The following is a 26,203-nucleotide window of genomic DNA, read 5'->3' as shown; positions in this document are numbered from 1 at the left end:
GTCACATCAAAAGACACAATTGTTTCATCTGCCTCCAGCTGCAGGTCCTTGATCTTGTTCACAAAATCTTGTGTGTTCTCCACATGGTGTTCTGAGTTACCCACTAGAGGAGCCAAAATCCACTTGAGGTGCTTGGCCACATTGTACATGATGGAATCTGTGCTACATACAATAGGCCTGAGTGCCACTCAGGCCTATTGTATGTAGCCTTGTATTGTATGTAGCCTTCTTGGACTGTGATGTTACGATTGGAGAGAACAGGCAGCTCCAGACAGGGGTTTACAGAAAACCAACTCACACTGACCAATATCTGCTCTTTGGCTCAAACCACCCCCTTGAACACAAGCTCTGGGTGATCAGGACGCTTCAACACAGAGCCCTACAGGTGCCCACAACTGCAGAGGGAAGGGCTAAAGAACAACAACTTGTCCGGAAAGCCCTCACAGTATGTGGGTACCCACAATGGTCTCCAAGAGCTGGCAGATGTGGTCTGGTGTGAGTTTGGTCCTTTCAAGTAGAGACACATCCTCCAGCAGTCTCTGCCTCACAGCTGAGACAGCCTCAGCGGTGGGGATGCAGGTGAACAACAAAGTCACATCAAAAGACACAATTGTTTCATCTGCCTCCAGCTGCAGGTCCTTGATCTTGTTCACAAAATCTTGTGTGTTCTCCACATGGTGTTCTGAGTTACCCACTAGAGGAGCCAAAATCCACTTGAGGTGCTTGGCCACATTGTACATGATGGAATCTGTGCTACATACAATAGGCCTGAGTGCCACTCAGGCCTATTGTATGTAGCCTTGTATTGTATGTAGCCTTCTTGGACTGTGATGTTACGATTGGAGAGAACAGGCAGCTCCAGACAGGGGTTTACAGAAAACCAACTCACACTGACCAATATCTGCTCTTTTGGCTCAAACCACCCCCTTGAACACAAGCTCGGGGTGATCAGGACGCTTCAACACAGAGCCCTACAGGTGCCCACAACTGCAGAGGGAAGGGCTAAAGAACAACAACCTGTCCGGAAAGCCCTCACAGTATGTGGGTACCCACGATGGTCCCTGGACAAAGTGCAGAAGTCCCAGAGAACAAAGAGACCAGATAGACAGGAGACAGAGACAAGAAAAAGAGGAGTGTCTCTCCCTTATTTAGCAGGAATAGGGGAAAAACTACAGAGGATCTTCAGACAGCACAAAATCCCAGTTTACTTTAAACCGGTTAACACCTTGAGACAGAAATTAGTTCACCCTAAGAACAGGATCCCTAGTTACAAACAGAGCAATGTAGTGTATTCTATCAGATGTCAGGAAAACTGTAACATATACTACATAGGTGAGACTAAGCAACCTTTACACAAAAGGCTATACCAGCACCGCAGAGAGGGTGCCAGTGGACCTCAGTCTGCAGTTCATCTCCACCTTAAAGACACTAACCACACATTTGAGGACAAGGAAGTTAAAATATTAGCCAGAGAGAAGAAATGGTTTGAGAGAGGGGTCAAGGAGGCATTCTTTGTAAAACGTTTGAAACCTAGCCTTAACCGGGGAGGGGGTCTGAGACACGCTTTATCCCCTGTTTACAATGGGGTACTCAGGTCAAAGCAGTTTCAGTCTTTTGTTCATGGTAATGAGTCATTCACGTCATCAGCAGAGTCGTCAAGGGAGCCATCAGGAGAGGGACAGCTGCCCTGTCATTAGGAGGGTGTTAACTAGAGCACAATGGGTGCTAATTAGAGCTATTGTTTAGTCACCAGCCTATAGCAGTCTGCCTCTCGGTAGGAGGGGTCTGGTTAGGTTTAAAACTCCAGCTTTTGTGACTTCTTGATTACTCTTCTCTACAAGAGTCAAGACAGAAGTCAGACCACCAGAGCAAGAATTTTAGCTGAGGAAGCTTCTGCGATTTGAAGCGAAACGTCCTAGTGTCAAGCAACCCAGTCCAGTCGATGATTCAAGCTTCTCTACTATCCCAACACAGCAGTATGCTGAGGACTACACGAGGAGGATGCACTGTGTAGAGCACTGGACGCAGAAAGCACGTACGTTTTAAGCAGGTCTGCGCAACACTGCGCTACTGCATGCAAGTCTGCGCAACACTTGGCTATTGTACACATTCAGAAACTGAGTGCGTGCATCCAGAGTCAGCTGGAGGAGAACAGGTGTAGCGCGCGTGTGGCTGCGTGATCCACGCAGCCCGCAGCGCCTCTGTGTGCTTACAACAGGTGATCGAACTGGTGGACGTGTGTGTGCTCAGAACAGGTAATCGAACTCATGAATCCAGTAATCCAAAGAAACAGCAGGTCTTGGAAAAAAAGAGCAGACACAGCGCTCGCACTCTCTCTCTCTCGCTCTCTTTAGAATGCTGACAAAAACAGGATATTTAAGTATGCTTGTGAGTATAAATGGCAATATTTTCTACTTTTTTGGGCGGGGGGGGCACAACAGACACTGAACTTTGTGATCTGTTTCAGGCAGACAGGGCTTTACCTGTTCATTTCAGTCCAATGTACCATCACAGTCTGAGGAGCACTGTATCCACATAAAGCTCCTGATTTTGGAAAATGACATCTGAAAATACTTTTAGTTCTTTGTTTTGGCTGGAAACGTAGCATTTTAAAACAAGTCCCTGACAGTTCATTTCAACCTGGGGGGCTGTCAGTGTCCTCTCCGTGCGCAGGCTTGCTTGCTGCAGCTTGTCGCTACCACGGTGATATATGTTTTTATTTATGTCCACACAAATATAGCAATCAGACACGCGCTCCTCACAGTGGACAGTTGTTTGTCCATAACTGTCCAAACACAGTAGGTGTTGTGTAGCTGGAATGTCCAGAATGACAGATCACCACAGCTGCTTCTGTCGAAAGCCATGCCTCCTGTGAGTGGAGAGCACACACCCACGTGTCAGTGTGTGTGTTTGCAAAGTCACACTCATGGGGAACTTAGACATATTTTACAACAGTACGACAGTGATTGTCTGCAGTCTGTTGTCATGCCAAGAGTGCGACTGGCCACACATTTTCTAAGTGCCATGCGAGCGGTGTTAGGTGTTTGTGCGTGTCACCTGGAATTTGGCCGGCGCCTGCCACGAGAGGGTGCGATGGGTTCACACAGCAGGGACAACATTACATGGTTTACACACGATTTCTGCATCATGCGCACTAAGTGTGCACTTCGTCCAAACTTCGCACTATGTGTGAAGGGGCCCTGATGCGCCATTATGGTTAGGCTAAGAGAACCAGTAATGAGGCTTCTGATTGGCCATCATGGCTATACATTTAGGGTTATATCGCCACCTGCTGCTTTGGCATGCTCTTGACCAGTGGTGGGTACAGTTGCGATAATCCGATAACAGATAATTATCGAAGAAAATGTTTTCATTATCGGATTATCTTTTTAGATAACTTTAAAAACCATTATTGGACTAATTATCTTCCGATACATTTTTGTCTGATAACTTTTAGACCAATAACATAGTAAACAAAGATGAACAGTGACAAACACTTTTAAAATTTAAAATCAGTTGAGCACCTACCTGTTAAAAGTTTCCTAACAGATGCATAGTTCTACCTTCTGCAAACAGAAGAGAGCTGCTTCCACAAGAAGCCACTCTATCCTCTGCAAACAAAAGAGAACTGGTCTCACAAAAAAAAAAAAATCATTTCCTTTAATATCATACTGATACGCTGGCAATATCACCCAAGTCATCCAGAGGCATACATTTTTAACTTATGGTTCAAATTTTAACCAAACTCATTTTGGACAAGTTATTTAAAATTACTGTCATGTCTGATGTTTTATAAAGTGAATATATCAGATATATGTTTTAGTTTTAAAGTAATGTGCTAATTTTAAGGTTTTAGTGAGCACATGCTGTGCCCAGCAGTGCATTATGGGTAGGATAGTCTAATCTCAGTATGTTCACGACAGGACAAATGCATTTCAGACACTCTGTTCAGGCTCGACGGACAGCAGCATTAAACTCTAGTGCCTAAAACTCTCGTGAATATATTCTCTGGGTTATGAAGTTAATTTTTTGGTTATCTGTGCCCACCATTGCTCTTGACCTTTTTTCACATGGACATATATATTTTTTCAAACTAAGATGTAAAATCTCCATTTTCAGAAATACCTGTGTACATGTGGACTTAAAAGCCCTAATGCTTCTGTTTCTGTGCTATGCTTAGGTGAAATTAAACATGATTGGTGATGTGGTGGACCAGGGCTCTACTGATCTGGGGATTGACCATTTTGGGTTTGGCCCCCATGCTGCGATTTATTCCATGCGCCCTGATGTGAGATGTATCATCCACATACACACTCCTGCTACTGCGGCTGTAAGTATGCTCCAGGCCACTATTAAAGGAGCTTTGTCTTAATCAAAGCACAAAAGCTGCAGTTAAATTCTTATTCAACACCAGAGGAAACCAGCAGCAGCCTCCTGTGTGCCTTCTTATTTTGAATTCAGATGCCTTGTGATGGCTGCTGTATATTTCCTTTGATGTTCAGCTGTAAAATGTTAACCGTTGCCATATTAAATTTTTTTTTTTATTTGTGCCCAGTAGCAAAGCAGTCCTCAAAATAGATGTTTGCTCGTGATGACTACAGTCATTTTTATCCCATGTTAACAGGTGTCCTCGATGAAATGTGGAATACTGCCCATTTCCCAGGAGGCTTTGCTTCTGGGCGATGTGAGCTGCGTTGGTTACCATGGTAGCCTGGATAATAAAGAGGCAAAGGTGGAATTCCAGAAAGCTCTGGGCCGGACTGCCAAGGTACTGTCAAAGGAAATGATTCTGCTGCTTTCACATGGAATAGAACTGCATTTTAATATGTGGTAGGAAAAAATAATTTTTATGCTGTGCTTAAATGAAAAGATTATATTAATAATATACGTCTTCTCAAGAAAAGTGCCAACAACGTCATAGTTGAGCATAAATTAATTGCTCCGAATGATAACAGGTCATCCAAATGAATTATCACAGCTTCTTGTTAGATGTTTTGCATAGACTGCATTGGCAGGACAAATCCTCTGTGACATCACCAGATGTTTTATGAAGAGCAGGTTTGAAGCTAAAATGGGGCGGTTTCAAATGTTGCGGTCTTGGCAGTGCTTGTCTCCGCCTAACTGCCAGCCATCTCATAAATGGGTAAAGAAGTGGAGTGTGGGCAAGACTGGCATGACCTTGGTGAGACAAATGAAGCCCAAACACGAGATTTTTTCAAGATTCAAGCAACTTTATTGATCCCTAAAAGGGCAATTCATATCACACCCAATTACCTCAGGTTGAGGCAATGTGAGTGTGGGCTAGAGGTGGGCAGATCGATCCTAATATCGATAATATCGATACCAATGCTGGTATTGATATTGAATGATCCTCGTGTAAAAAGATCGATACTCAAGCTTTTTTTCCTCTTCCGCACACACTGACTGCTGTGCACGCAGATTCATCAAAGTCTACTGTCTGTCTGTAAGAGCAGCGCTGCACTGTGTCACACAACACGGAGCGGCGCACCCTCCCCCCTCTGGTCTTTTGTTGTTGTGCCGTTACGTGGCTCAGTGGCGCCAGCCAATTATGTTGTGGTGTGTTAATTTTGTTGTATTGTGGTTTGTCAGCCCTCTATCTCAGGAGATTTTGTTTTAAGTTGTGTTGAGTGATATTTTTTTAAACAAAAATGTTGATTGTGATAATAAAGTATTTTGTTGTCACAGACAATGTTTGGCAAAATTCTATCCTAGGTCTTTTTGGATTCTTTGGATCTATGAAGCTTAAATATGAAAAAGTATCGGTATCAGTATCGATGTCGGCGATACTGGGCCTGTATTTACTTGGTATTGGATCAGTACCAAAATTCCCGGTATCGCCCACCTCTAGTGTGGGCTGCAGCAGCTTTCATGCCGCGCAACCGAGCTTGGGGGTGGAGTCCCAGCCTGACCACCACCCCTCTATCTCATAGTTACCATAACAAACAAAGCTTTGGCTAACAGCTTAACACTGGTTCAGGGGTTTGCGGCATATTTTTGTGGACTAGATGGTGGTTGGGAATGAGAGCAACAGTAGTAGTTTGTAAACCAGTATGAATGCAGTAACATGCTTTTGGAGGGTGGTATGCATTTTCAGAGGCCCGACGGAGGGACTCAGCAAATGCATACCGCACGACAACTGCATGTTATTGTATTATTATCACTTACTGAGATACACAACACGTGGAATCACATTAACAGTATTTGATGTCATTTCAAAACGCATGACACCCAGCAAATGCATACATAAAAAGTTGGCTTATTTTAACTTTTGTCGTGTTGGCTGGTACCGCGCTGCTCTCCAAATTCGACAGGGCGTTCTCGTCAAGCTGACTGCTTTGGCTGCTGTTCATTGTCGGACTATCCATGATAAAATCATCCAGAATATCCGTATTGGGACCAACACACACTTCTGCAGACAATTCTTGGGTTGCGCATGCTATGGCGTCATCACTTTATGCACAGTGGGCGGGTATGACAGGTAGTGTAAATGTAAATCTATGCTACCGGCCCAGCAACACCTCAGTAAGTGATAATAATGATCAGTATGTGTGGAATTTATATTGTGTATTTATATTTGCAAACTGTTTTTCTTTTTTACTTTCACTTTTGATGCTCTGTGTGCTTCTTACCCGGTGTGCTCCTATACACTGCTGCTGGAACCTCAATTTCCCTGAGGGAGTCTTCCCAATCGATCAATAAAGTTCTATCTAATGTATTCTAATCTAATCTAATCTGGACAGCAGCTAGCAGCAACTGTGAGTGACGCCCTGAATCTTCTTGCTGGCACACGCTACTTGTCACTCAAAGTCACCACGCCCCTGATTATTCATACATTTTGATATGTCATTACATCATTATGTGGACCTAATACGCCAGCTTGGGTTGGATTTCTGGTCACACTAGCTGTCTGTCTCCTTGAACAAGACACTTCATCCGCATTGTCCCAGTTCACCCAACTGTAAATGGGTACCGGTCCCAGCTGGGGTAGTAACCTGTGATGGACTACATTCTCTCCAGGTGGAGTTGTGGACTCTCATCTTCTTCACACTACAGAAACCAGAGATTAGCGCTGCCCATCAATGACATCTGGGCCTGTGTAGGGTTACATCATTACAGGATAAATTCCTTCCTGAGCTTTTCTTTTTATTTATTTCTTTTTTTTTTTCCACCAGGTGATGGTTCTGAGGAATCACGGGCTGCTCGCTCTGGGAGAAACCGTAGAAGAGGCTTTTCACTACATGTGTCACTTACAACAAGCTTGTGAAATCCAGGTATGATTTTAATGTTCCTGCTAATTCTAATTACACCATTCAGCAAGCATTTAAAAATTTTTGAGCGTGGTCTTGATATACTTTTTGACACGTTTTCCAAGTTTGCGGCGTTGGCTGTAGTGTAGGATTTCAGTGCCTACACTGAAAGTCGTGCTGATGTTTTACGATCTGTGGGCATGAACAAAGCTAAATCAAACGTGTGACGGACAGCGCTGTTGCCAGCCAGCACCAGATGAATCCCTGCGATGTTATTGAGGCAGTCCAGTCACTTTCTGTTGTGAGGCATCACCCCGCTGTGTCTGGCCTGCATTACTTCTGCTTTGCTTTTGACCTAAATTGACAGCTCAGTGTAGTTACAGTACAGTAACTGTTTCTTTTACATGAAAGACCCACACATTCACAAATGGACAGTTTCTGTCTGCATCGTAACTTTTCATAAGCACACACATACATTTATCGACCTGACTAATTCAGCTTTGGAAAAATATGTGAAATTGACGTATTTTCCAGAGGATAACTCGCAACTGTTTTGTTTATTTTATTTATTTATGCTAGTTTAGAAGGTCCTGCAGCTGGTATGACTTATAAAAAAAGAAATCATCATCTACATTATCAAATCAAATCAATTTTATTTATATAGCGCCAAATCACAACAAACAGCTGCCCCAAGGCGCTTTATATTGTAAGGCAAGGCCATACAATAATTACGGAAAAACCCCAACGGTCAAAACGACCCCCTGTGAGCAAGCACTTGGCGACAGTGGGAAGGAAAAACTCCCTTTTAACAGGAAGAAACCTCCAGCAGAACCAGGCTCAGGGAGGGGCAGTCTTCTGCTGGGATTGGTTGGGGCTGAGGGAGAGAACCAGAAAAAAGACATGCTGTGGAAGAGAGCAGAGATCAATCACTAATGATTAAATGCAGAGTGGTGCATACAGAGCAAAAAGAGAAAGAAACACTCAGTGCATCATGGGAACCCCCCAGCAGTCTAAGTCTATAGCAGCATAACCAAGGGATGGTTCAGGGTCACCTGATCCAGCCCTAACTATAAGCTTTAGCAAAAAGGAAAGTTTTAAGCCTAATCTTAAAAGCAGAGAGGGTGTCTGTCTCCCTGATCTGAATTGGGAGCTGGTTCCACAGGAGAGGAGCCTGAAAGCTGAAGGCTCTGCCTCCCATTCTACTCTTACAAACCCTAGGAACTACAAGTAAGCCTGCAGTCTGAGAGCGAAGCGCTCTATTGGGGTGATATGGTACTATGAGGTCCCTAAGATAAGATGGACCTGATTATTCAAAACCTTATAAGTAAGAAGAAGAATTTTAAATTCTATTCTAGAATTAACAGGAAGCCAGTGAAGAGAGGCCAATATGGGTGAGATATGCTCTCTCCTTCTAGTCCCTGTCAGTACTCTAGCTGCAGCATTTTGAATTAACTGAAGGCTTTTCAGGGAACTTTTAGGACAACCTGATAATAATGAATCAGTAGGAATAAAAATAATATTAACTATTTATACAGGACTTTTCCAGCAATTCAAGCAGCAAACAAAATAAAATAAATCATAAAAGCATACTACAACATAAAGAGCTGGTTTTAAAATAACCTCATGAACTTGTGTTTTTATTAGTGTTTCCAATGCTCTGGGACCACATTCCTTGTCCATTTGATGATTTCCTTTGCCCTGTATCACACAACATCCAATATGTGTCTGTCACACATTTACTTGTCCATCTTGCTTATTTTTGGACTTTAAAAGCCCTTATGTTTAATAACAGCACAGGCTGTGGTGTGCACATGTGCTACACAGAGTTTTTGCCTGTTGTTCAACTCGCACCATTCAAACACTGTTACAAAGTGAGTTCCACACACAGAAAAAAGCACAACATAAACACGGGAAAATATATGCCATGTTGTCCACTATCATCCACTTTGCTGTGTGTGTGTGTGCGTGTGTATGTCAGTTTTTGTTTTGCCATAGAGGTGTATATAAGAAAGTTAGATGATCAGTGTATGGTTTAATTTTACAAAGTTACATTTAGTGGAAAAACATCGGTACTTTTACCTCCACGGGGATACTGTCTGTACTACCGGACACCTTTTAATGACATATTTGTCTGTTCATTGACAACAAAAAGTGGTTTACTGCAAGTATTTTTAGCTTTCCCTGTGCCATTACATTAATAAGCCGGTTAGCCTGTGATGACGTTTGCATCCCAAATCAGTCATGCGCCAATTAATTACGTTTTTGCCCCAAATGAAAAGATGACCCCCCCCCCCCCCCCCCCCATGATGTCAACAAATAGAACCTGGGTTGAAGAATGTCAAAATGCTAAATTAACTGCAAGGTAAAAGTTTATATAGACTATAATCAAACACTTACTCAAAAATGAACGTGTTACCATGGTAATGGCCAAAACCAATAAAATTCATGCATTACTGAGGTCTCTGTAATCTCAAAGGATTGGGTGGAGATGGTGAAATTGTCCCATTTTTCTGTTGGAGCCATTTGAGCATTTCTCCTGATGTGCTCCATCCCAAGCTGACATCAGGCATCGTAACTCTGCACAGATGTGTTTGTTTGGTTATTGTTCCCAAAAGTGAAAAAAATTTGAAGAGTTGTTTTTTTGTTAAGGTGAGCGCTTTGAGATGCTCCGGTGGTGTGGACAACCTTGTCGTGCTGGACAGAGAGACGTTTAAACCCCTGACGCAGGGAGTAGCCAGTAACGGGGTGGTGATGGACAGCGACGTCAAATGGAAAGTGGGCGAGGCGCAGTTTGAATCCTTCATGAGAATGCTTGATAACCTGGTGAGTGAACCCTGACCATCGCCCCTTACCCATGATGCTTTGAGCTTCCTGACACAGGCACTTCCTCGGGGAGTGTCTGATTACAGAGTTCACAATGAAAGTTGGCTTTTGTTGTTGTTTTTTAACTTTGAAAACATTTTATCACTGCAATAGCAAATAGTTTTTAAAATTCATGTTTGACCACCGTGCCTGTCCTGAACATGGCGTGCACTGTCGCACTCTGGAGATTTCTGTGCTGTGCTGCAGTTCAGTCAATTTAACCCTCGCTTTTATAGCCCGAGTCCTGGTGTGTTCTCTGAACACAAGATGTCAGACCGTATCTGTTTGAACGTGCTGCAAGCTGAAATCAGAGCAGCTTGCAGGAAGCGCTGGCTATCTGTGCTCATGGCACGCTCAGCCCCGCCTCGGTTATATAGCTTCCAGATGGTAAAGCATGTTAAAAGCACACAGACCACATAATCACTTAGCGTGTCGTCAATTTTGGAATCATATTTGGAATGTTCTCAAAGGCTGTTGAATTGGGTGCAGGTGCCAGCACATTCACTACAACTGCTTGTAAATCCTTCCATGAATGAAGGTGGAAATGGTGGTTAAAGGAGATTAATCAGTGTGGAATCCTGAATCCAGAATAAATAAAAAAAAACAGCATCATATCCAGCTGGATTAAAACTCAGAGATAATAAGTACAGGTAAAAGACAAATTACAAGCAGTCAAAGTGCTTTTTATAGGAGCAGAAATTTGACAGAGATGTATGTTACTTCCTTAAAGCTACAGTGTGGAGGATTTAGTGCCATCTAATAGTGAGGTTTGCATTAAGGTGTTGCTGTGCTGGTCAGGATATTGTTTCCCTTCATGCTTTTCCTTCAGGCATTCATGCTCCCTTTACTTTTGTCATGAGCATTACTTATGATCCTCCAATTCACACAAATGAGGGTTCTCAAAATCCTTAGCCTGCACTAGCAACCAATGATTTTCATGAATTTTTCTTTGGTTATCCGATTGCGCTGAAAAATGTGAAAAGCAGGGTAAGCATTCTTTTTGGGCTACTGTATCAACATGGTGTGCAACGTGGCAGCCTCCATAAGGGGTCCTGCTAACATATAGATATGAACAGCTCATTTTACACTTATGTAAATGGCCCAAGCAGAAGGTTGCCCCTCTGAGTCTGATCTGCTTGAGGTTTCTTCCTAAATATCATCAGAGGGAGTTTTTCCTTACCGCTATCACCTGTGTGCTTGCTCTTGGGGTTGGTAAGGTTAGACCTTACTTGTGTAAAGCACCTTGAGGCAACTTTTTTGTGATTTGGGGCTATATAAATGAAATAAATTGAATTGAAAACACATCACTTCATTATTACAGATAATAAACAGAATAATAAACAGATGATTATGAATATTGTGTTGTATTTACAGTATGTGCATAAACAGTCCTAAATTCTGCACACTGTAGCTGTAAACCAAACAAAGACTTCTATCAAGAAGTCAGCATTATTTGTGAAGAGGAAATGTATCTACAAGAACCAGTGGCCTTAGTGGCCATTGGAACTTTGCGATTAGCCACAAGGCTCCATAAGTAGCATGTAAACAAAAAGCCTACTTCACAAGCCCAGGTGTGTCCCACTGTGCCAACATTCTGATTTAAACTAAAAGATTGACTGCAAATTATCATGTTAAAAGATGCCAACATGGCTTGAAATAGAAGGTTCGCTGGTCCTCACCTGTATGTAAGAGAAACCAAAATATTCAGAGCTGAATATGCAGTAATTTTTATGGAGTCACAGATGGAAATTTTATGGACCCACTCACTGACTGACTGACTAACTCCATTCATCCTATACATGCCCTTCCTACTCTTTACCCTACATGTGATAAGATTATTCCCTACAGCAAACCCAGACAAGTATGTAGTAGTATATTAAATACACTGTTTTTAAAAATCAGTCATTTATACTGATTTTTTTTTCTATTTATTTTGCTGATTTTTCTGTGCATTTTTAAAATGTAGAAAATATAAAAAAAAATTACAAAAATAGACTGAATTTTTATGTTGCTTGCAAAATAACATGGAAAAACTCACAAAATAAGGTTGCTTTTTTGTATGCATCAGTATTTGCCAACTTTGAATCATTTTGTTCTCATTATATGGCGATGCAAAAAATAAAATAAGCATAATAATAATTCCCCAAACCCATATGTAAAACTAAAATAACTCTCTCCTGATGTCTCAGAAGCTGTTGTTTTTATTGCATCATTTATCTTGGTGTAACTTGCAATACTGGCTATGAAAACACAAAAATCTACATTTGGATCGGAAGGTACTGTCATTATCGCTTCGTTTGTTCAATATATTGTTCATGGCACGCACTCACAAACCAAACTTTTATCTTTCCACATGGACTTCTGCATAAGTGTGGCTTGTGTACACAGTGTTTTTTAAATATTTGTGAAGCCTGTGGGAGCGTATTCTGGGTGGCCCGTGCATCTCTTTAATTGCTTTTACAGTTGATTTTTTTGTTTTTTGTTTTTTCTTTGTGTTTATGGAGACGGTGATGGAATCCTACCCTATCTATCAGAGGAATACCTATTTAGTTAGTACGCTGGACTAACCCCAGCTCTCTGTGTGGCCTTTCAGGGATACAGAACAGGATACCCATACAGGTACCCCATTGTGCGTGAGAAACCTCGCTCCAAGAACGACGTGGAGATTCCTGCCACCGTGTCCGCTGTGCCAACAGAGGACGATGATTCTTGTCTTCATAGCCCCTTCAAGGTTACGATGCAGAAGCAGCAGAGAGAACGTACCCGGTGGCTCACTTCACCCAACAGCTACTTGAAGGTCCACATTCCTGAACATTCTCCCACCGGAGACGTCAGCCCCAGGACTAAGACTATGGTACAGTGTTTTGTTTTTTTTTCTGTGAACCTGAAACGGGTAGTTTAATCATCTGCTCCTCATTGTTTTGGCCTGAAGAACCCATAACCCTGGTTGCTGCCATTCCTTTGTGTAAGTGTGCCCTCTTCTGGCAAGTTTAAGGTATTTCACTGCTTTTAATCCCCTTTCTTTTCAGTGGATGAAATCTTCTCAGCCAGGCAACAACAGTGGCACCCCGATAAAGATTGAGGACCCGAACCAGTTTGTCCCACTCAACACTAATCCCACAGACGTTTTGGCTAAGCGGAACCGGGTCAGTCTAGATATCATTACACTTTCAAAGCACTTCCCCCCTCCTCATTAACACTTACACTGGTGACGAAGATGGCATGACACCCAGCAGGATGAAAAACAAGGTCATCGAAGGTCATCATGGTTGTACGCTTTTATGTTTTTGTTTGTTTTGGGGTGTGTGCTTTATTTATTTATTTTCATTGTTGCTGTGTGGTATTACAGCCCCTGGCAAAAATTATGGAATCACCGGCCTCGGAGGATGTTCATTCAGTTGTTTAATTTTGTAGAAAAAAAGCAGATCACAGACATGACACAAAACTAAAGTCATTTCAAATGGCAACTTTCTGGCTTTAAGAAACACTATAAGAAATCAGGAAAAAAAAAATTGTGGCAGTCAGTAACGGTTACTTTTTTAGACCAAGCAGAGGGAAAAAAATATGGAATCACTCAATTCTGAGGAAAAAATTATGGAATCATGAAAAACAAAAGAACGCTCCAACACATCACTAGTATTTTGTTGCACCACCTCTGGCTTTTTTAACAGCTTGCAGTCTCTGAGGCATGGACTTAATGAGTGACAAACAGTACTCTTCATCAATCTGGCTCCAACTTTCTCTGATTGCTGTTGCCAGATCAGCTTTGCAGGTTGGAGCCTTGTCATGGACCATTTTCTTCAACTTCCACCAAAGATTTTCATTTGGATTAAGATCCGGACTATTTGCAGGCCATGACATTGACCCTATGTGTCTTTTTGCAAGGAATGTTTTCACAGTTTTTGCTCTATGGCAAGATGCATTATCATCTTGAAAAATAATTTCATCATCCCCAAACATCCTTTCAATTGATGGGATAAGAAAAGTGTCCAAAATATCAATGTAAACTTGTGCATTTATTGATGATGTAATGACAGCCATCTCCCCAGTGCCTTTACCTGACATGCAGCCCCATATCATCAATGACTGTGGAAATTTACATGTTCTCTTCAGGCAGTCATCTTTATAAATCTCATTGGAACGGCACCAAACAAAAGTTCCAGCATCATCACCTTGCCCAATGCAGATTTGAGATTCATCTCTGAATATGACTTTTATCCAGTCATCCACAGTCCACGATTGCTTTTCCTTAGCCCATTGTAACCTTGTTTTTTCCTGTTTAGGTGTTAATGATCTCTTTCGTTTAGCTTTTCTGTATGTAAATCCCATTTCCTTTAGGCGGTTTCTTACAGTTCGGTCACAGACGTTGACTCCAGTTTCCTCCCATTCGTTCCTCATTTGTTTTGTTGTGCATTTTCAATTTTTGAGACATATTGCTTTAAGTTTTCTGTCTTGATGCTTTGATGTCTTCCTTGGTCTACCAGTATGTTTGCCTTTAACAACCTTCCCATGTTGTTTGTATTTGGTCCAGAGTTTAGACACAGCTGACTGTGAACAACCAACATCTTTTGCAACATTGCATGATGATTTACCCTCTTTTAAGAGTTTGATAATCCTCTCCTTTGTTTCAATTGACATCTCTCGTGTTGGAGCCATGATTCATGTCAGTCCACTTGGTGCAACAGCTCTCCAAGGTGTGATCACTCCTTTTTAGATGCAGACTAATGAGCAGATCTGATTTGATGCAGGTGTTAAGTTTTGGGGATTAAAATTTACAGGGTGATTCCATAATTTATTCCTCAGAATTGAGTGCGTCCATATTTTTTTCCCTCTGCTTGGTCTAAAAAAGTAACCGTTACTGACTGCCACAATTTTTTTTCTTGATTTCTTATAGTGTTTCTTAAAGCCAGAAAGTTGCCATTTGAAATGACTTTAGTTTTGTGTCATGTCTGTGATCTGCTTTTTTTCTACAAAATTAAACAACTGAATGAACATCCTCCGAGGCCGGTGATTCCATAATTTTGCCAGGGGTTGTATATTTTATGTGTGTGTACCTTGGATATGATCTTGGCATCTGCAAAATGTAGGTGGTCCTCCAGCCTGCAGGTAATCCTTTTTGGGAGTTGGTGACAGGATTGGCACTTCAGCCACCTTTTAAAAATTTCTTGCAAATTTGATAACTGAAAATGGAAGGTGAAGGTGATGGGGAAAAACCATTGTCAGCCTCATCTCTGGAGAAGAAGAAGAAGCCACAGGAGAACAATAACGATAGTCAGCGTACGGAGGGAGTGGCAGTTGGTTTTGTAGACCAGCTCACTCCAGTGGTGCCGGGTGTTACCCCTGTCAGTGACTGTATAGCTGTTGTCTCCAGTCTATGCTCCAACTACGGTGAGTGATGTTTTGGTGAGGGAAAACTTTTATTCAAAGCTTCACTTGTGATTGACGACTGCCACAGAGGTGACACTTTATTGGTCACGTGTGATTTCCATGGAACCGACGGGACTGGCGAGAAGGACTGTACTGGCCTGCATGGATCTGAAAACCGTGGTGAAAATGGCTCAATGCTCCTCACCTTTGCAAAAAAAGCTGGGGGGGGGGGTGAGTTTCCAGATCCTGGTTTAAATGGCCGCTGTGGTATTCAAATATTGGTGGCGTAGCTAAGGTAATTGACCATGTCCTTGTGAGAAAACGCAGTAGAATTCTGCAGAATTGTAAGGTCTACAGAAGTGCCCTACTTGTGAATTTCAACAACAGACTTGTTGTAGCTTCCTTGAGGATTTAGTCAAAGTCTTGGAGACTACTGTCTGCTCAAGATTAAATCTAACCAGACTTCAACATCAGACTGTGTATTAGGAATTTGCATCCCACCTGGCTGGAGGATGTGCAGAATTGGACAATCACCAGCATAAATAACGGCAGTGCTGCTCTGCACCCTGTGCTGATTTCCACAAAGCATTTGATTCAGTTGATAGGGCTGCTCTCTGGAACATCCTGAAAGTTCATGACAACCCTAAGTTGCTGGACATCATAGCCAGGCTATACACAGATACTGTGATTCTGACGTCTTCACAGTCAAAACTGGTATTCATCAGGGGTGTACTCTGGTTCCTACACTGTTCAGTGCTTGTGTGGACTGGGTGCTGGGTAGGGTTGTGCAAACCACTGACTTGGGTGTTTTTGTTGGCAGGAAAAGGTTTACTGACCTTGTCTTTATGGATGAGGTTGTGGTCCTTGTTGAATTAATGGACACCCTGATTGCACCACTTGAGAAGCTGAGTAAGGAAGCAGTATCTGGGTTTGAGATGGTCTTGGATTAAGACTAAGATCCAGGCTTTTAATGACTTCTTGGACTCAGCCTTCAGAAGTGTATCTGTGTGTGGTGAAAGTTTTAAAACTGTAGAGACATTCCCTTGTCTCAGCAGTGGTGTTCATGTCTCTGAGTCCTCAGTCTTTGAGACTGAGAGACACCTAGTAAGAGCTTATGGAGTCATGAGGTCGCTGGACAGAGTTGTTTGGCGATGGCAGTATCTTTGCAGGAGAATGCCATCCAGGACTCAGTGTGGTTCTGTGGTGTCATGGGTGTGGTGAAGGGTGACACCAGCACATACTCCCTCCCACACTTTACTTCCTATGGCATTATAAACCTGTAGGGCAGGAATTCAAATCCAGCTGTGTTGTTGTATTTATTTCAGTCAAACTCAGGTTGGATTTTGTCTTTGCTACAGTTTTGGCTCCTGTTTTTCTTTTCTGCTCTCTTAATGATTTGGGCTTTTGTGTAAGTGAAAAGGCATAACCAGTTCAAGCATTAAATTTCCAGATATTTTTCTTTAATGTAGCTTTCTATACAGAAATTCTCCTTTTACTGGTTGAAGAAGACTGGTATAATCGTTGACATTGTAATTGAATTTCCAACCAAATTATTCTTAAACCTGATGCAATCATTTCATGCAGAAATATGTATTTAATTTGCAGAAGTTTTCTCGAACTGTGAATAATGTGTTATGCAGTTATTACACAGATAACTGAAACCTGGTTTAGCAAGAATTTATTTAACTGTTTTTATTTAGATAAGAGAACAACACAGAGGAGATCAGATGACTCCAGGGCCAAAGTCTCAGTTGCTTGCAGGCATCGTTGTGGACACCATACCGGGTCCAGTGAGTATACGGACCTTTAGCCACTTTGAGTCACTCCTGGTATACGTCACGTACAGGGCCTCCTCAGCAGTGGCTGCTAGCTGCTGTGGACTTGACAGTTTCTGAGATAATATGGCTTGCTATGTGGTTAATTATACCAACAAACCATCTGCTCCAGTATTTCTGTTGTGTGAAATCTAAGTATTAATTCATTTGTATGTTAGCATGAATTAGAGGTTATTGATACCTTAGTGGTGTTAGTTCCACTGGTTACTGACGCAGTATTTCTGACCTAGTGTTTAATAGCCTCACCCTAGATGTAACCCACCGACTCATCAGTTGAATTCAATTTCAGTTTATTTTACTTCTTTCTTTTTTTATATACAGTGCCTAATCACAACATGAGTTGTCCCAAGGTGCTACACATGTGTAAAGACTAACCACCTTACCCACTCACTGAGCAAGCACATTGGCAACAGTGGGAAGGAAAATCTCCCTCAGATATTTTTGATTGTAGGAAGAAACCTCAAGCAGACCAGACTCAGTGGGGTGACCATCTGGTTTGACCGTACTAAGAATAACAAAATAACAAATAAAACTACAGCACAACAGAGAGGTGTCAAACATCCAGAGACAGAAATGTTACAGTTAATGTTGCAATGTAGTAAATGTTACATATAGCGTCCATAGGTTTCAAAAGCCAGTAGCTCAAAAGATGTACAAGAGGCAAAGTGGCCTGCCACCAGTAACTATATGGTAAGCTTTGATGGTCTCAGATGAAACCCACCTAGAACAAGAAAAATGGAAAGATGGAAGCCACTTCTTAGTAAAAGGCACATGGCAGGCCACCTGGAGTTTGCCAAAAGACACCTGAAGGACTCTCAGACCATGAGAAACAAAATTCTCTGGTCTGATGAGACAAAGATTGAACTCTTTGGTGTGAATGTCAGGCGTCATGTTTGGAGGAAACCAGGCACCATCCTTACAGTGAAGCATGGTGGTGGCAGCATCATGCTGTGGAGGTGTTTTTTAGCAGCAGGAACTGCTCAGTGCGGAAGGTTCCCGGTTCAAACCCCACCCCTGCCTCATTTTTCCATGTAATGTGGAGTTGTGTCAGGAAGGGAATCTGGTGTAAAACCTGTGCCAATTCAACATTCAGGTCCACCTCACATCTGCTGTGGCAACCCGAGTGAAAACAAGGGAGCAGCTGAAGGGACTTAGTGGAATAAGGCCGTAACATAACAAAATGTGGAAAAAATGAAGTGCTGTGAATACTTTCCGGATGCCCTGTGTGAGTGATATCATGGAGGGTTTGTCCAGTACTATATGTACAGTCTATATTATTTAAATTTTCCTCTCTGAGCATTTTGTATAATCTGAGTTTTCTCTTCGTTACACTTTTGGTGATTCTGACTTGTTTTATACTCTTGTTTTATTCAGGCTTTCATCATTGAAGACGAAGAGGTAACTCGCTCTCTTCCCCCGAATCCTTTCAGTCAGCTAACAGAGAAGGAGTTGGAGGAATACAAGAACATGGTGGAGAGAAAGCAGCGAGGCCAAGAAGTGCAGTCATGTCGACAGCAATCAAACCCTGTCTGTGTCAGGAGACGTTGTTAAAAAGTCTCACAGCGAGGTAGAAAGTCTGAATTTAGCAAATCTGCAGAATTACAACTGAAATTAAAGTTCAAGATAATAAGAGCTTATGGCACAAAAATCTGAAGTGATTCTAATATGATTCAGACTCCGTTACATCGCATGAAGTCTGAGCGGACTTCTTTCCCTTTATTACACACAGTCCAGTTGACGTGTGTGTGGTTCTCACCTTTAGAAGTTGGAACTGTGTTGAGTGAAATAACACTCCTGCAAAAATGCAATTAGTCGAAAAAAATTGTCAGCCTGTGGTTTTCACTCTGTGATTTGTGAGGACAGCTAACGGCAGCGGTGAGAGACGATCTGGAAGTCATTGGTCTTGTCAGGCAGCGCGTGTCTCAGCTACGATTTTAGACGTGGCAGAGCTGTGTGTGCAGGAGGGGAACATTTATACTCCATAGTTTTGTTTTTACCATTGCTACAATAATATGCCAATCTTAGAGCCCAGGCCCTAAGAAAGTATAATTACACTCACGTTACACCATCACATTCACGTGTTGTACCATCGTGTTAAATGGCTTCAGTTTGTGGTTTGTCTGGTGCAGATGGTGAAGCAGTAAAGTTATCAGCAGTAAAATCTTCGTTCACTGGGACATACTGTCGCTGATGACAGATTTGTGATTTCTGCAGATGATGACGACGATGGCGATGATACCACAGATGCAGATGAGATGACCACATTTGACGGCTCCACAATTTCCCTCTCGCTTTCTCCCATAATGACACCAGCTAAAGAAGGTAACAGCAAATTATTTTTCACAAAAAGGTACACACCCTGCTATGTCACAACCCAAAGTAGATGTTTGGACCGTTTTTATTGTGTGAATGTTGTTGTCATATTACTGCCAACACATTAAACAATTATTTCTGCATTGTGTCACCATAGATGATGCATAAAATGTCTATTCAGCAAGGATTCTTGACATTCTTTTAGTTTGATCCTCCGTACAAGTTGACGTAAAACCTCGGATGTCAAAGAACTATGTCTGGCAAGTCTGACCAAAATCATGGGATTTTACACAAATATGATGGCATGGGTTTATTTGCTGTGGCGTCGTCATTTGTTCTGAAAACTAACATAATAAAATGAATGGTAGCCAACATAGTAAGAAGACAGTAACTAATACCAGTGTCAAAGTTCACCAAACTCACAGTTCCAATCTGATGATGGTGTTAAGTCACAGATCGGATCATGAAAACTAAAATGTAAAAAGAAATACAACTTTAGCATTTTTAAAAAGAACCCTCTGGGGCCCGAGGGCATTTTTTGGACAGCTCACTCGCCTGGCATAAATGGTTTTTTATTGCTGTTAACAGCTCTCCCTGCATCCCACAATCAAGTTTTATGTCTCTTTTTTTTCAGGACAACCTGTGCTTTCAGAATATATATGTTTTTGTTGTGTTTTATAAGTGTAATAAAGGTTTACAATCAAAAATAGGCAAGGAAAAATAAAGTAAAAAATAATTTTCCACACACATTTATTCAAAACACACAGCAAACTATAATAAACAACTGTTTTGACCATTTTAAAGGTAATTTGAGGTCTTGTGTGAAAGGCTGTACAACAAAAAGGTTCAAACAATAAACACAAATGCACATTTTGAACAATATATACAAAATGGTCTATGCATTTTGTTGTCCATTGATATGGTAAACAGTGCTTTACGCAGAGAAGGCAACAGAGTTATCCAGTAACATTCACATGCAAACTAGTGGAGCAATCCTGATAGTTACTCACTCTTTGTTTGAGCACGTGAGATTGTCATCAGAGGCTCTCCGCGCGCTCCTGCTTTCACTGATCACTGTGCGTAATGGCGCAGGGCACACTGAGTCCACGGGGCTAATCAAACGGGCCAACTAGTAACATATCACTCCTGAAAACGATCTTTGGCTTTTCACGTGAGGTAAATCTGCCCTACAATTGGATTTTGGAAAACCATGTGACGGTGAACCAATTCCGATTGGATACTCACATTGCGCATGCCATCACACAGCTTCTATGAGGAGTACAAAGATGGTTGATGGCTGGCTTGAAAGTCTGCGGAGTTAACTTTTCAGCAAAAAAAAGTAAGTTCCTATCTCATATCATTCAAAAGTTATTTATAATTTAGTAAAGCTTGGCCTTAGCTGTCATATACGACGGTGTCAGCCCCAGAGGGTTAAAGAACAATGAAAACAAGTTTTCCAATGATTAAATAATATGTATATACAATTTAATTTTTATACTCAATTACAATATGAACAATACAAGCAAATAATCCCTGTCAGCATCATAAAAAGTAATTTAAAAAATAAATAAAGCAGGCCTGAGTTGATAACTTCAAATTCTTTTTCAAAAAATGTCACTCTGCAAAAGTATTGTGGGTAAAGATAAGAACAGATGCTTGCAGTCATTTTTAGAGAACATGTTCAGATGGTGCAAATACAAATTTGGGGTCACTGAGAAACTGGGTGAAGAATTTACTTTCTACTCACAGTCTAATATTGAGAGTTGTTCTGTCATCGGGGTTGAAAGTCAAAACAGGACTTTCCAGTTACTTTCAGGAAGCAAAAGTAGTTCTCGGGAAAAGCTGAACTGGATTGAAGTGAGTGACTGAGTCATTTAAAACCAAAATCTGATGCCTGGTCTCAGTTGTTACTGAGATACAGTGAGGGGCTCATTTCATCAGGGATGAAGGTCACAACAGATCACTTTCAAGGAACAAGTAAAACTGGCTCACTGAGTAATGTTAGCTCAAAACGTGCTCGATGGCCTCAGTGGTTACTGGGATAGAAAGAGGGGTGATTTTACAGGGGTTAAAATGGGTACTATGGATAATAGTTCAAATGGATCAAAGAGCAGGTCTGCATAATGTCTGCAGACGGACACGAGGAAACTGGAAGCAGTATTTTCATATTTATGGTTGAAACTAAGGTGGAGCAGGTTTCTGTAGTTGTTGTGTTATTACAGTGCCACCTGTTGACCAAAATGATATACATGAATCTTTAAGTTTTAATTGTGATGGTGTCCATTTTCACTGGTTTGGTGTCATCTGTTGACAGAGTCCATGCCCAATGGGAAAGACCACCTGACAGAGCTGGAGGAGGAGCTGAGCATCGAGGTGTCCAAGCTGAGCACGAGCGCCTCTGAAACGGTGGAAATCTCCATAACGACGAAGGAGGGGGAGGGGGAGGCTCAGACCCCCGAGAGCCAAACTAAGAAAAAGAAAAAGAAATTCCACACACCTTCATTCCTGAAAAAGAGCAAGAAGAAGGAAAAGGAGAAAGACAAAACGGAAGCCTGAGAGCCGGAAGGAAAACGTCTGAATTGCCTTCTTAATTTCCAGCACTGCGAAGGGAAGAGAAATAAGGTAGGGGGGAAATGACCCTCATGTAGTCGGTTTCTCAGGATTATTACCCATCCTGCACCTCTTTCCAATTCACAGCCATTATTTTCACAAAGCTCCATAAAACATGGATGTTTTCCTTCTTTATATGAGAATGTTTCGTGAACTCCCGAGGGCTCGGTAAAAACAGATGAGACATGAACGTGATTCTGTATGTCAGTCGGTGTTATTGCCCATATTTTTAATGGGATTTTTTAAAATGGCTATCACAACATAAAAGGTTTTAAAATTCGGGATTTCATTCAATTCTTCCCTATTTTTTTTTTTTTCTTTTTGCACAAGTTCATTTTGAATGTATTCTGGAAGCGATTAAAATTGTTAAACAATTTTATGATTTAAAACTGTTAGTTATTTTCATATTTGTTAGTTAAATAAGTACTTTTAAAGTATTTACATACTGACATACTAAATATTCTGGTTAATAATACATTTAACAATTTGTGTTGGGTATTTTGAGCTTTTTTTGTTTTTGGAGTTGCTACTCGTTATGACAGAGTGACGTTTGCAAAGTAAAAGGTTTTAGTACTATTGATGGCTGTCGATAAGAAGGTTTGACATTTTCAGAAATATATGTTTGGGTGCAACTTGAAAGTACTGAGCTTTGAAACACAGAATGTTAAACTTGATGGATGCTGATTGTGCGTTTACAGCAGTATGTTGTTGGAAAGCATTTCTTCATAACCACTGTTAAAGACTGATAAAATATTTTTGAGGACATCCCAGGCAGTAATGTGAATGAGTTGCTTCCACCCAAAGGGAGAGAATGCTTTTCCTTTGTACATCGTTTTGTGATGTTTTTCTTGAACCGTTTAACCACATTCAAATCGTATAAAATGAAATGTGACAATCTAATATCAGAATTTTTACACTTCTTTTGTCATAAAGTGTTTTATCATCTTTATTAAACTTCTGTTTTAATGAATAAGTTCATCTCGTTGTGTTTATAAATTGATTCTACACAGTCTGATTTCTTCACGGCACTTCATCATCAATTTCATCATCAATTTTATTTATATAGCGCCAAATCACAACAAACAGTTGCCCCAAGGCGCTTTATATTGTAAGGCAAGGCCATACAATAATTACGTAAAAACCCCAACGGTCAAAACGACCCCCTGTGAGCAAGCACTTGGCGACAGTGGGAAGGAAAAACTCCCTTTTACAGGAAGAAGAACCTCCAGCAGAACCAGGCTCAGGGAGGGGCAGTCGTCTGCTGGGACTGGTTGGGGCTGAGGGAGAGAACCAAGAAAAAGACATGCTGTGGAGGGGAGCAGAGATCAATTACTAATGATTAAATGCACTTAGAGAAGACTGATTTAATTTTTTTATTTTAAAATTTCTACAGTTATCACATTTAAAATCAAATTGAAAACAAAGCTGTACAACATAATATAAGTTAAATAAAAACATCAAAGCCAAAAAAAATGGGTTGTGTAAATACTGACACCCTTTATTATAACAAGTGAATCATCACTTTTACAGCCAGTGTTTTTTTTGTTTGTTTTTTTTTGACAAGTCTGGATGAAAACATGAACATTTCCAAATAAATGTCTTTGAGATGAATCACATCAAGCAGAAAACAATAAAACATGGTGAACATGCAAATTGAAGACTAGCGAGGTAAGCTACCCCCCCCCCCCCCCCCCCCCAAAAAAAAAAAAAAATCAGTCACTGGAAAAACTTAACTATACAATTTTGTATGTTGCATCACCAGTTACACATCGTCAGGGTGTAGGGGAGCTACGACCACTACCTTTACACCCCCCCCAGAACTAAACCAAACCACCAACTGTTTTAGATTCCTTATATGACCCCAAAACATAATCAGGATGATAATAAAAATTTGCCCCCAACCAGTTATCCAAGATGGCCACCAAAATAGGGTTTTTTTTTTCCACGAAAACACCTTTACACAACATATAAACAACTTAAATAACACAGAGATTCAATGGGAAGAACGCTGCAGGTCACAGCAAACTCATTTGTGCCTCAACTAAATTAATTCATGGGTTTAAGATTCACAATGGTGTCCAAAATGGCCGCCAATAGACCCTTATCATTAAAATACATAGTAGGAACAAACAATAGACTTAATAATGACAGAAATCATTGGTGTTTTAGTGAAAAAAAACCCCCAAAAAAACCAAAAACTTTTGGCAGTCATCTTGGATGCCATCTTGGATAACTGGCTTGAGGCCAGTTTTTATTTTTGAGAACATCCTGATTGTGTTTTGGGGTCATCTAAGGAACCTAAAAAAGTTGGTTTGGTTTAGTCCTGGGGGGTTGCAAAGGTAGTGGTCATAGCTCCCCTAATAAGCAGAGAAGGATTTTCTGAAAGAAAAAAAAGACTAGAAATTTCAGTGATAGTTTGACAGAAAGCACATGGGTAACTGGAGCCACAATTATATAAAAGTTCTCTGTGCTTCTTACGACGTGACCAGTGATACAAAAAAAAAAATTGCCCAAAGCAGTCTCTCCAATCACAGCTACAGAAGCCTATAATGCTATCAGCGTCACTAGTCTCCCTTGCATAGTCACCCAGATTTTGAGAAATGCCTACTCATGAAAGGTTTACCACAGAGTTCCAAACAGTTTGTATTTCTTAAAACTGCAGCATGATTTATGGCTGTTTTGTCACAGAAATGGAATATAGCATTTATAACCATGTGTTCATTAGTGCAAATTACCTGTAACAATGAATCGACGTATGAGCTTAGAATGATTCCTCCATACCTACATGGGAGGACGCCACTCATGGAGGCCGTCATGTTGCACCAGGACATACTTTATTTCAGAACTGGCAGTGCAGCTGGAAGACTCAATTAGATGGTTTGGATCCTATTTAACAAACAGAAGTTTCTCACTCATGATTGGTGACCTATCCTCCTCTGTTGCCTCGCTGTCATGTGGAGTGCCACAGGGCTCCATCTTGGGCCCTATTTTGTTCTCGCTATATATGCTGCCAGGAGAGTCCATTTTTGCCAGACATAATCTAGCATTTCATTGCTATGCAGATGATCTGCAAATTTATCTGCCCGTGTCTTCAAACAGAGGGGATGCCACCAAACATCTCATGGACTTCATTGGTGATGTAAAACTGTGGTTAGCACAGAATTTTCTCCATCTATATGAGGATAAAACTGATTTTATTTTGTTTGGTGACTCAGTAACTTCTGATTTTGGCTTGTTGTCATCTCACTTTAAATCTGCTGTGAGAAACCTTGGAGTACTATTTGATGACACTTTAAGATTTGATAAACAGATTGACAGTGTGGTTAGAGCAAGTTTTTATCAACTAGATGCATCAGTAGTTGCTCCTGGAAACACTAGCTACTGGTTGTTAGTGCAGGTTAACAAATTGAGAACCCGGATTTTTGTGAAACAGAAGATAATACATATTGCTCATCAGCAGAGCTGGCTTTGTCCTGGGGGTTGAGCTTGAGTCCATTGTAGAGGTGTCAGTCAGGAGGATGCTGAGGAAACTGCTCAGCGTCCTGGACAGCACCTCCCAACCTCTGCATGCCACACTGATGTCCTGTCAGAGCACATTCAGCCATAGAATGAGACCACCGAGGTGCACCACAGAACGCCACAGGAGGTCTTTCTTGCCTGTGGCGATCAGGCTGTTTAATTCCTTCCCCTTCTGCAGGATGAATATATAATGAACAGTGTTATTCAGTTATACAGTATGCAATAATGTCGAACATTTTGTGCAAATGTCTTCCTGTCATTTTGCATAAATTTGTACTTATTGTAAAAAAAAAATTGCTCACTGTTTACTGTTTCTGTACTCTGGCAAAATAATTTCCTTCGGGATAAATAATGATCTTATGTTATCACAAGAGAAGCCAAGGGAGCACAAATTCCTGTTGCCAAATAAACTAAAACATGAAAGGAAAA

At 41.2% G+C, this 26,203-nt stretch overlaps 1 protein-coding gene across 1 annotated transcript in view; it reads left to right on the top strand.

Annotated features, from left to right (window-relative positions):
* The window catches only part of add3b (adducin 3 (gamma) b), a 39,826-nt gene extending 16,605 nt beyond the window's left edge, over positions 1 to 23,221 (top strand). Inside the window, 10 exon segments of the mRNA XM_034184890.1 lie at positions 4,181 to 4,330; positions 4,625 to 4,768; positions 7,194 to 7,292; positions 9,918 to 10,091; positions 12,724 to 12,984; positions 13,160 to 13,276; positions 17,198 to 17,287; positions 18,707 to 18,830; positions 19,547 to 19,654; positions 21,960 to 23,221. Of these exon segments, the coding sequence (XP_034040781.1) occupies positions 4,181 to 4,330; positions 4,625 to 4,768; positions 7,194 to 7,292; positions 9,918 to 10,091; positions 12,724 to 12,984; positions 13,160 to 13,276; positions 17,198 to 17,287; positions 18,707 to 18,830; positions 19,547 to 19,654; positions 21,960 to 22,201 (1,509 nt within the window). The 3' untranslated portion in view covers positions 22,202 to 23,221.
* The last annotated feature ends 2,982 nt before the right edge of the window (positions 23,222 to 26,203 follow it).

The sequence above is a fragment of the Thalassophryne amazonica genome, chromosome 13, assembly GCF_902500255.1.
Source record: "Thalassophryne amazonica chromosome 13, fThaAma1.1, whole genome shotgun sequence".
Classification (NCBI taxonomy): domain Eukaryota; kingdom Metazoa; phylum Chordata; class Actinopteri; order Batrachoidiformes; family Batrachoididae; genus Thalassophryne; species Thalassophryne amazonica.
The sequence above is the reverse complement of the archived record's forward strand: the minus strand, read 5'-3'. Positions and strand labels throughout refer to the sequence as shown.